General features: G+C 46.8%; 1 protein-coding gene across 35 annotated transcripts in view; it reads left to right on the forward strand.

Moving 5' to 3' along the window:
- LOC122254621 (protein neuron navigator) overlaps positions 1-11,425 on the forward strand; it is a 737,418-nt gene that overhangs the window by 695,046 nt on the left and 30,947 nt on the right. For 21 of the 35 annotated variants that reach the window (XM_086538631.1, XM_086538628.1, XM_086538621.1 and 18 more), the window contains 3 exons: positions 133-267; positions 1,632-1,821; positions 3,093-3,299. In XM_086538631.1, coding sequence (XP_086394757.1) covers positions 133-267; positions 1,632-1,821; positions 3,093-3,299 — 532 coding nt within the window. The remainder of the gene's footprint in view (positions 1-132; positions 268-1,631; positions 1,822-3,092; positions 3,300-11,425) is intronic. The other 14 variants (XM_086538618.1, XM_086538637.1, XM_086538625.1 and 11 more) reach the window with 3 other exon arrangements.

An 11,425-nucleotide genomic window follows, 5' to 3' on the forward strand; every position in this document is an offset into this window, starting at 1 on the left:
GAATACTGTAGTCATTCAATTTTCCCTATTCGTAACAATATTTGTTTATATTTATAATTTATTCACATATATCATTCATCCTCAGGGAGCCTCTTAGTACCCATTTGTATTAATGGATTCGCATTTTCTTAGCAGCCCTTCAAGACAACGCCAACACAGTGCCTCAGAAGGGGATGCGCATCGGTCCTCACCTCAAGCGACCTCCGGGTCCCAGCCAGGTCATTGACACGGATTACAGCGACCTTGAGAGTGTGGATCTCGCTAATGGTAAATAGCAGTCTTTTCCCTTTCCTTTGTGTCACATTTTCGCCTCAGAAAGGAACATTGTAAAATTTCAGAACGAATGTATTTGCTCGACGCTCCTGTATTTCCTTTGCGAATTTAACCCGCGCAGTTAAGTTCTGCAAATATAGTGATAAACTTTAAATAGCATCACGAATAAAATATCTCTGTAGGAAAACGATGCAATTCCAATAATTATACAAAATTTACACCGTGCTTGATTGAATTTACTGTTATTGTATGGAGCTTTCCTGGGGTAGAAAACATGCGTGATTTGTGAATCCACTCGAAATTGTTTTAATGGATAGCAAAATGTATCGTTTTTTTCCTGTCACATGTTCAACCGAAACCTCCAATGTTTTATGTGATACTTTTCAAATGTGCGTTTAAAATGTGCATTAATTCACACTAGATCTTGCTTAATACCACGTGCAGTTCTCTTTCTTTGAGTTGAGGGGCTCTTTAAAACTTTATGATTCCAATAAAGTTAAAATGAATAACCTATATTGAGAAGAGAGATAGATAGAGAGATAGATAGATAGATATAGAGATATAGAGATATAGAGATAGATATAGATAGATATAGATAGATAAATAGAGAAAGAGACAGACAGACAGACAGACAGACAGACAGACAGAGAGACAGAGAGAGAGAGAGCGCCAGGGAGAGAGAATAGTCAGTCAGATTTTAATGTCGGTGTTATCCCCAACACCTCCAAGAAGAAACTAAATAGTCACGGTGATAATCCCTAAAACAGTGACTAAAACCTAGGTTACGTCACGAAGCGATCGCCGTACCAGAGCAAGTCAGCGTTTCATGTCACGGCCAAGACGGGCACTCCAAAGGCCCAGGGGATGAGGTGACTCGCTCGCCACGCATTATCGCCTCTCACGTACACCCGAGGGACTTCGTTTTCATCCCAGCTGGGAGGGATTCTTCACGTCAGTCCCTCTTCGCCAGGTCTCCGTGCGCCCCGTTCTATGCCGCGCGGTTCTGGGATGTCGGTGGTGCTGTTGCTTGGCTCTGTGTTGTACTAAGAAGCGTTGGTGAAGATTGCGTTTCGCTGAAGTGCGATGTTTGTGGTGGTGTAGGAGGTATTGTTCGTCGGATGGTTAACTTTACGTATGGTTCAGATTGTAGAAGTGAGGGTCTTTCGTGGCGTATTTTTCTTTCGATATCTTTAGGCGTCAAACAAATGCGATTGATTAGTTAATTAGCATGTAGTTTAATTTTTGACCATGACTTTTATTGATATGGTCCAATTGTATTTTAAGTGTGTCAAACGCACAGCACCTAGGCTGTGCATAAAAGACGTATGTCGCCTTAAAATGTGTCGCTCCTGTCCCAGGTTACATGTCCGACGGCGACGTCCTACGTAATGTCGGTTACAAATCCGGCAACTCCTCCGATCTTGACGGTTACCTGAGCGAGGGCGGCGCCTCCCTCTACGCCCACCGCCTCAATCAGCGCTTCAAGGAGGGCATGAGGCAGGTGCACGAGAGCATGAACAAAGTGCAGCACTTCATTCACGACGACAGGTGAGTACGCCACACAGGCCGTTTGTTCACATTTGAGTTGTATTTTTTAAGATCTTAATTTACTTTCTTCCCTGTTTTGGATTGGCAGAAGATCATAATGTGAACTAAGATTTTTATTATTTATTGAAGTGTAAAGAAACAATATTCGATATGAAACGACTTAAAAGAATATGTCAGAATTAAATCGCGTGGATTCAAAATGCAGCACCTCTTTGCGACTAGTGAGTGGAAATCTTTTATCGCTTTTGCAACGGACGTGCCTATTGCTCGAATTGCTTTAGTTACTCATGTAAGAGATCATTTTCTGCTATCCAGGTGAGCTCCAAAGAGAAAACGGACGCCCACTATTGATTTGGGTGTTGGCCGTCGGGCGAACAACAATCATGACTCATGGGCTCCCCGAGGTTCATGATTCTTTTTTTTTTTTTTATATAATTACACAACAAATTGCAGTTGTTTCAGCGCGCGTATGGCACAGTCCGGTTTGGAAGCGCTGCTGTAACTCTTCGCTAATTCATGACGCCTTCAGGGGTTCATGTCAGTATGGAATGATCATTAACATTTTGAAGATCCGTGTCAAGTCGCGTGGTTATTGTATAACTTTTTAGAGACATCAGTTTAATCTTACGTGTTTTTTATCCGACGTCATGTACCATAATAAATTGTTTTCTCAACCCTTAATAAAAACGAAGGTTTGCCTCCGGAAACAGTGAAAAAGATTCCAGCTTTGTTTGAAATCCATATGTAATCAGCTCTTGCGGACACTCGACTGTATTGTTGTTGGTGCACAGAGCGTAAAGGACCTTCTCACCAAGTGCATAAGGTTTATTCTCAAAACTTTATATTGTTTCTGAATGTTAAAATTTCAAATATATACACTCAGAACTTCACGTTCACAGGATTTGGCATATTAATAGTACCCGTTTTGGACACTGTTTGCCGGTAAAACGGAATGCCTGCATGAGTCTTGTAGGAATTTGATTCCAGATTCTCCGATGCATTTAAGTAAGATCTTTGCAATAGTTTGGCTCCATTAAGGCGTGCTTGAGAATAGCCTTTATTGCGCCAGTAACTTCACTAAGATTCATGGTTAAGGTACATATAAATTTGCTTGCAACGCGACATGCAGGGCGTTCGTAATACCAATTCAAACGGTATTCTTAGCTCACACTTTTTTCTTATTATTTTCTCTCTGTGTCGCAGAATGCGAGATACGTAATAATTTCATTGTGTGATTTACTCTCCATTTCCCCATTTTCTGTATCGAGAAGCACCGGAACAGAAAACGACATGGAGGTGTCCTCTCTCTCTCCTTCCACCACGTCGTCAGAGCCTAGGCACTTTGACGAGGACGATTATTTAGACAGGGATCTAAGCGAGGATAAAAGGGAAGGAGAGGAGGAAGAGGAGGATGATATATTTAGCGATGAGTGCAAGCCCATGCCGCCACCGAGAGAGGAGTCGGGCACCAGGAGGCGGTGAGTGTGGGCGGGCGTGCATGCTGGGCGCCCACCCCCGGCCGTGTGTTGTGTGTGACGTGATGAGATCCTGACCAGCTAACTAACGCTCGCGCTAGTGGCACACCGCAGCCATGACGTGGATGTGGAAGGATGTGCAGCATCTGACGCGAAAGTCGCTTCTGTTTTTCCTTTGTGGTTTTCCTTAGTCTTAGAATCATAGCATAGTCGAGGCCCTGTTTGAGACTGGTCTTGGCCGGGACCCATCATTTGACTTACTTTCGCGCCGATGTTTTCTTTGTATTTGTTTGTTTGTTTTTGTTGTAGTCCCATTTCAGTGCAGGTTTCAATAGGTGACTTGTCTCATTGGCGCTTGTCTTTGTCCGTTATTTTCCACAGGCTTCCCAAATATCACTGCTTTTTAGCTGGCCCTCCTCCCGCCTTGAAAGTCGTTGATTTATTTGAACCATTAGTTATAATTTCTGAAACAGCTTCTTAGTCAGCACCTGCATCGGTGACACGATCATAGTGCACAGAGAACAGCTTTCACCGTCCTATTGATAGTCTAGTTACAGTGTCGTACAACTCCCTGTGTTCATGTATTCCCTTTTTTATAGCAGGTTAAGCCTCTCTCTAACTGATATTCTTTTCCACTCTAGCACAGTTACGACCTCTTTCTTTCTGCCTATCCCTCTTAGTGGAGTAGAATGAGGGAAGTACAGAATAGTAAAGTCAGTATATATATATATATATATATATATATATATATATATATATATATATATATATATATATATATATATATATATATATATATATATATATATATATATATATATGTATATATGTATAAAAAGCAGACCCTTTCCCCTTTTACTTAGCCTATTTACCAGTCATTGCGGTCACTGTGGACAGAAGAGGACGCTACATGCAGTGCGTGGACGCGCCAGTCTAAGCGTGCGTGCGTGTGTGTCCTCGCTAAACCTTTTGGAGACTGGTCACGCACGTCCCAGCGAAGCGAGCGTTACAATTGAACCATACGTGTAGGGGAGGAGGTGTTAGGCAGACGTGCAGTTGGTGTTTCTTTGTTCCACGTCAGCGCTGCCGGGGGGCGTTGGAGGAAGCTGTGCTGGGACCTGGGGTGGGATACCTTTTTTTTACCTTTTTTTTTTACTAACGTGTGATTAGCTTGCCTGTTTTTGTTTTAATTAAACGTGTGGTTGGCTTAAAAAAAAGAGTGTGATCTGCTTGTAGAAGAAATTAAAAAGTTTGAAATTGAAAAACGTGGCCTGCTTTTTGTTCTGGTTTGTTTTGCTAAAGTGTGATTCTTGTACTAAAAATATCTGACCGGCATCTGGAACCTAGCGTCGAGGTGTGTGGTAAAGAGACAGAGAAATGCACGCTTTCACTTACAGATGAACAAAGGAAAGATTTTGCCCTTCCGCGTCTCCTGCAAAGGATGCGATCAGCCTGTAAAGCACAGTGGTCACCTCGTAACGCTCGCCTCGGGCCTGTAAAAATCGTGTAAACGGCCTCCCATCGCCGTAAAGAATTGCAACTAGTGTCGGCGAGTTGCAGATAGCGTGAGACGGGCGCCAGGTGTGCTTGCATGGCGGCCCCGGTGCTGGAGGACGTTTTATCGCCCCTTCCCCTAGTGCTAGTGACAAGGGCTAGCGGCGGGACGGCTAGGGGAGAGGACGCCGCGACCCTCGTCTCAGATGTGGACGAAGGTGTTGATCCCTTGCTCGCTGGCAGGGTGTCTCAGGTGTGTGACGTCATCCTTACGTCATTGGCGTTATTGTGTGAGGGAGCGGGTGGGGAAGAGGAAGGGTGGGGGGGGGCTGATGCAAGGGGAATTCCATTTCTTTATTCTCTCATTCAATATTTCATTGTATGTTGTTGTTTTTTTCTGTGTGGGTTCCGTTCTTCATTCTTCCATCAGTTATTCATTCATCATCGCCTCTTCTTCTACTTCTCCTTTGTTCGCCTATTCTGCCTTTTCTTCTTCGCCATTATCTTATCCATCTTCTTCTTCTCCCTCGTCTTTTCACCGGTCTCCCTCCCCACCCTCTTTGCTGTGTCATTTATCTCCCTCTTGGCATTTTCATATTCACGAAGAATCCGGGATGAGGAAGATGTTAAGATTAATTATCTGAGCGGGCGCGCGTTCGGCCCTTTGTCTGTTTGTTTGCTTACTTGTTTGTTACGGAATTATTCGCATTGTGATTTATTAATTATATTAGAATCATTACTGCATTGGTGTTTGATTGGTTCAGGTACACACGCGTGAAGAGGAAACCAAACATGGCAGAGATAGAAGATAATGGAGCGTCGAGTTTGTCTGTTTGTGTTCCGGCGGGTGGGAAGAGTCGCTGGATGTTTGGAGTAATTGTGTTTACCTTTACCTGGGATACTGGCTGGCTGGCTTTTCGACAACATTCCCTCTCCGTGTGTTTGTCTGTAGTCCGTTTGGATATCTAGGTACAGTAGACATGTATCTATCAATTATCTGCCGAGCTTTGCATCTCTGTGGCCACCAGCCTCAATCTACGTATCTATTCTGTGTATTCTCATCTATCTATTTATCCGTCCGCGTGCATGAGAATGCGGCGCCGCCAACGGAAGTAGAGGCAAGAGGTGACGGACGGCGTACTCTCTCGCCCTCATTTATCATCGGCGATGCACTATCGACTGCTTCCGTCAATACAGCACGCCCTGGCGGGGGTCGGTGCCCCCCTTGACACCGACACATGGTGGGGGCCTGATGCAAGACTGTCGTGTCTCTGCACTTGCAAGGTATCGCTCTGCTTCCAGGTGAGTAGGGGGGGAGGGGAAGGGCACCGTGACCTCCAAGGCCGGGGAGACGGTGGCGGAGGGTGAGCGGGTATGTGTGTGCTGGCGGTAACTGTGGTCGATCGCGAATCGGATATTTATTGGATTTCGTCAGGTGATGACTCCTGGCGCCCTGGCCGACTCCCGCTCGACCCCTCCCTCACCCCTCACCCCTCGGAGGAATAATTCACACGAAGAGCCTTGCCTCTGCAGGAGTTTCCCCTCTCGGCGTGAGCGCGGGATGCGGCAGAGGCCATCTCGCTCGCGGGGAAAACTAACTGGCTTAATTACATGACGAAGGGCGCTTCGAGGGACTAACTTTCTTGATGATGTTCCTCGCGCTAGGCGGGATGATTACAGAATGCTTTGGAGGGGGTGGAAGGAAGGGGAAGGGAGGGGGCGGGGCCGTGACCGTATCGTGCCAGTCTTTCCGGCCTCGGGCACCCCCACCACTCCAACCCACCTCCCCACCTCCCCGCCCTTCCTCCGCCTCCGGTACATACCCCATCTCCAAGGAAACATAAGGGGTCCAAGGCAGTTGACGCGAGGGGAATAAACAAGTCCTCCCCTCTATCTCTCAATTTGAGTGCGTGAGGAGCGTGTGGATCAGCTGGACCGCGGTTCCCGGAGGCGTCGGCGAAGGGGCGTCGCACCGGGTAGAGGAGGGGGGAGGTATGGGGTGGTGGGTAGGGCTTAGGGAGCCACTTTGTCATCTTGCTCTCTCTCTCACCTTTTTCCTCTCTCTCTCTCTCTCTCTCTCTCTCTCTCTCTCTCTCTCTCTCTCTCTCTCTCTCTCTCTCTCTCTCTCTCTCTCTCTCACTCTCTCTCTCTCTCTTCTCTCTTTCTCTCTCTCTCTCTTCTCTCTTCTCTCTCTCTCTCTCTCTCTCTCTCTCTCTCTCTCTCTCTCTCTCTCTCCTCTCTCTCTCTCTCTCTCTCTCTCTCTCTCTCTCTCTTCTCTCTCTCTCTCTCTCCTCTCTCTCTCTCCTCTCTCTCTCTCTCTCTCTCTCTCTCTCTCTCTCTCTCTCTCTCTCTCTCTCTCTCTCTCTCTCTCTCTCTCTCTCTCTCTCGCTCTCGCTCTCGCTCTCTCTCTCTCTCTACCTGCCCACCTCCATCTCCCTTTACTTCCAAGGACAAAAGACAAGGTCGAGATTTGAAAGAAAAATCACCAACCGCTTTTTCCTTTTGTACCATGATTTTAAGAGAGAGAGAGAGAGAGAGAGAGAGAGAGAGAGAGAGAGAGAGAAGGGAGAAGGGAGGGAGGGAGGGAGAGGGAGAGGTGACCGTCCATTAGTCAGTGTGTTGGGCTTGGACGACAGTTGCATCGCTAAGAAGAAATCGATTGCCTCACCTTGAGGTTGTAAAAAGGACCTCGACTACGAAACAAAAGTTATTAAGGATTACGTGACGAAGATAACGGGGCAGATCAGCGAGAGTGATCAGCAAATAGGTGTGAAGACTGGCGTGGGGAAGCTCCGGTGTTTTATTTATACATTTTGCTCACTTGACTAAGTGACAAAAATAGATTTTTTTTTTAAAGATCAGATTTTTTAGCAATTGTATTGCAAGAATTCTGGGCCAACGTGAAATATAAAACTGTGAATGTAAGTGTCCGCGCCGCCACGGTTGGGAATGCATTTTAAACCTTTTTTTTTTTTTTTTTACTTTTTCACTTCTTTTTCTTTGTCTCTTGTTCTTTTTTTTCCTTACTTTCTTTGTCTTTCCTTTTCTTTATGCTTTATCATCGTGCTTCTGTTTTTTCTTTTTCTTTTTTTCTTTTTAGAATGAGTCCCTTGATAAAAACGCTGGAATAGCTCTCTCGCATCTGCCTTGCCGCATACCCGGAAGAAATTGAGCTACTTCCTCCTACACCTTCACCTTCACCTTCACCTTCCTCCATCCTCCTTTGCACCTTCACTTCCCCTGTCCTTTTTCCCCTTCACTTCCCCCTGCCTCCTATGCGCCTGCACCTCCTCCTTCCCCTTCTTCCTTGCACCTTCACTTCCTTCATCCACTTCATCCTTGCATCTTCATTTCCCCTTCTCCCCTCCCCCTTGCACCTTTATTCCCTCTTTTCTCCCACCCCATCCCTTCCCCCATTATTTCCCCTTTCCCTTCCCTCTTGCACATTTACTTCCCCCTTTCCCCCTTCCTCCTCCTCCTCCTCCTCCTCCTCCTCCTCCCCTCCTCCTCCTCACCCTCCCCTTCCCCCCTCACCCTACCATCCCCAGCCTCTCCCATTACAGATATCGATCCGCGGCTTTCAAATATTTATAAGCAATGGCTTTATTTTGGAGGTTGTTCCCCCGCGCCCTACGCCGGAGGATTAAATGCCAGGCGGGTGCAGTGATACGCAGGCGGACGGAAACACCACGAAGACAGCCCGGTAGTGTTTGCGGGTCGCGGGTGCTCTAGGAAGTGTGCTTGGTGGAAACGACTTTCGGAAGCGCGCTCGGCGAGACTGCGGGCGCTCGGATGCAATGTACGTAGAGTCTGGTTGTTGCAGCAAGCGTGGTGAGGATCGGCAGATCTGTAGTGTTGTTGTTGTTGTTTTTTTTTTCCTCTCTCCCCTCCGCCAGACACGGGATGATTTAGTGGTTGCTTTCAGGCGTGGATGTAGCCTTTTGCTTGCCATCAAGGTCGTGCAGGGAGCTGACTCGTCTGATAGCAAGAGGGAAATGCACCCCTTGGGCTTATCTTATCGCATTTCATTTCATTGATGCTTCGGCAACAAATATTTTAAGGTTGTGTCGATTTTTTTAGACGATGGTATAGGTGTTCGGACATTTCTGTTTGCTTGTGGCGTACAGTGTGTTTCATGTTTGTTTATTTGTCACTTTAACGTTTGATATACGATTATCATAAGGCTGCTGAGATTTTAGTTGTATTTCTCACGGTCAAGCTGTTCCGGTTTTCGCCTCTTTTTTCCTCACACATATTTCTTTCATTTCTCGGCTTTTCATATCTTGTTGATGAGGCGTCCTTGACTTTAGGTGTTACTTTTTTATCCCTCAATGTTTTTGCCAATAGTTGACCTTTTCAAAAATCCTAACCGATTTTAGGCTTTTCCAGAAGTGTCGTGCGCGGTGCTTGCATGCGTGTTGCAGCAGACATTGATCTCTTGCCGGACACATGCTTCAACTTGATGAATGATAGATTGCAGGGCAAGGGTTCTGTGCCTCCCTCCTCCCCCTCCCCCTCCCCCTCCTTCTCAGCAGACAATAATTTTGTGTAAAGCTTAACATGTGGTATTGACCAGCACACCGGGATGACGTCACTCGGGTGTGTTTGTGTGAGTCATGGAGGACGTATGGAAGGGCTGGTGTTTCTTCGGCCTCGCCTTCTCCTCTTTTCCTCCTCTGTTTCTCCTCTTCTGTGTCTTTGTAACCCTAACTCTTTTGATCTCATATGCCTGTTAAGGCTCCTATCATGTTTTGTGTGTGGAAGAAACAAACTCATGTCAGTGAGAATCAGCGCAACGTGCGTACGTGCGCGGAAATATCGTGCACTATATTTTATCCACTGCATTCTATCAACCGAAATGAGAATCACGCATTGTGGCCTGCACGCCCGGATTTCCCTTGGACGTGGATGTGCACCAAGTGCGGTTTACCTTGGTGGTTATTTCAGTGCGGAGGTAAAAGCCAAGTGCTCGAGCGAGTGAGTGTGCCTGAGAGCAGCGGCCAGGCGTCCCGAGGGAGGAAACCCAGGGGGAAGGTGTGCAACATTACCTAAAAGCGGGAGGTATGCCCAAGGGCGCCTCCGGAGGGGCTCTAACCAAGATAGTGTGTCTTTTATCTCGCCATCAGCGTCTCCTCCCCAACCTCCTCCAACTCTACTGGACTCCAACCCCCCACCTCACCCCACTCTCTTTTGCTGCTAAGAGCCTTCGTTTTTTTCCTCGAGCCATCAAGAAGGAAGGAAACAGGGAGGGAGAGACCTTTACCTTTCGGTCTCCATCTTGCAGCAGGGAAGGCAGAGGGGAAGGGGGAAGGCGGGCGGAGGGGAGGGCGGCCGGAGGGAAGGGGCAGGGGAGGGGGAGCAAGGGAGGGAAAAGAGGGGAGGGTCTTTGTTATCTATAATTAACATTTCCAGGTAAGAGAGGCATCTTGGGAGCGTCCCTTGTCTTTGGTGACAAATGTGAGTTTGAGTGTTGCGTTGTGTGAGGAGGGGGTTGGGAAGGGGGGGGAAGGGATGCTGTTAACGGATAGAGGGAAATGACCTGTTTTCGAGGCTTCCGGGATCATCTGCAGGGTTTTTAATCTTTTTTGTTCATTCGTTTCTTTGTTTGTCATACATTTCCCCCTATTTTTGTCACGAGTTGATGGCTCACGTTTTGTGTTATTACCATTGCTATAATATCATTGCAATTGTAACTGTTGTTGTTATTATGATGTTGGTTATTTTTGATTACTGTTACAATTATCATTGTTACTATTATTGCAGTTAATGATATCACTACGAATATTATTACATACTTTGATATTTTGATACATATAATTATTATTATTTTGTCTTTGCATTAGTACCCTACATTTATATACGAATCGACAATATCATAGATATTCTTTTCGTTTTTTATTGGTGTTTTGGGTTGTCTGGGCCATGACAGCCACGCTTGTTTGACCAGACAAGCCGAATCCCCAATGATTATTAGAGGAAGAAGGCCCTAGAACCCCCCCCCCCCCCCGTCCCCGAAATCAACCTCAGGTCATCTCCCTTCCCCCCGCACCCCCCACACCCAAGGACCCTCTTCTCCACCCCCCTCCTTTCCCAGACGCCCCTTACCGCGCAAAATCCGCTTAGTCTTGGAAGTAATCACCCACTCTCGGGTTTCCTCGAGACTTCGCTTTTGGCCGAAGCTCTCATCCCGGGAGTTTCATTTTCGCGCTGTTCTTTCTTTCTTTCCTTTCTCCCTTTCTTGTCTTTCTTTTCTTTCTTGTCTTTCTTTAAAGGGGTGGTGTGTGTGGGTGGAAAGGGTGGGGAAGGTTAGGTGAAGGAGGGGGAGGGGGGGTAGGAGGCCCAGAAGAGGGGTTTTAAGGAGGGGCATCGTCACTGAATCGTCATTATTTCTTAAGGAGCTTTGTAAAGAGGTTGGGAGGAATGTAAAGGGTGAAGGGGGGTGGGGATAAGGGAGGGGGAGGGGTAGTGGAAAAAGGGAGGGGAGGAGGGGGAGGGGTTGTGGAAAAAGAGAGAGGAGGAGGGGATGGGGGTAGAGGAGAGGAGAGGGTTTGCCTTAATTGTGCTAGTGTGTATGTGTGTGTGGGTTCTTGTGTTTGTACCATGAGTGCTATTTTACCCCGGGGTGATAGGTGCTG

The sequence above is a fragment of the Penaeus japonicus genome, unplaced genomic scaffold (assembly GCF_977035675.1).
Source record: "Penaeus japonicus unplaced genomic scaffold, GWHDUDI00000001_assembly GWHDUDI00000007, whole genome shotgun sequence".
NCBI lineage: Eukaryota > Metazoa > Arthropoda > Malacostraca > Decapoda > Penaeidae > Penaeus > Penaeus japonicus.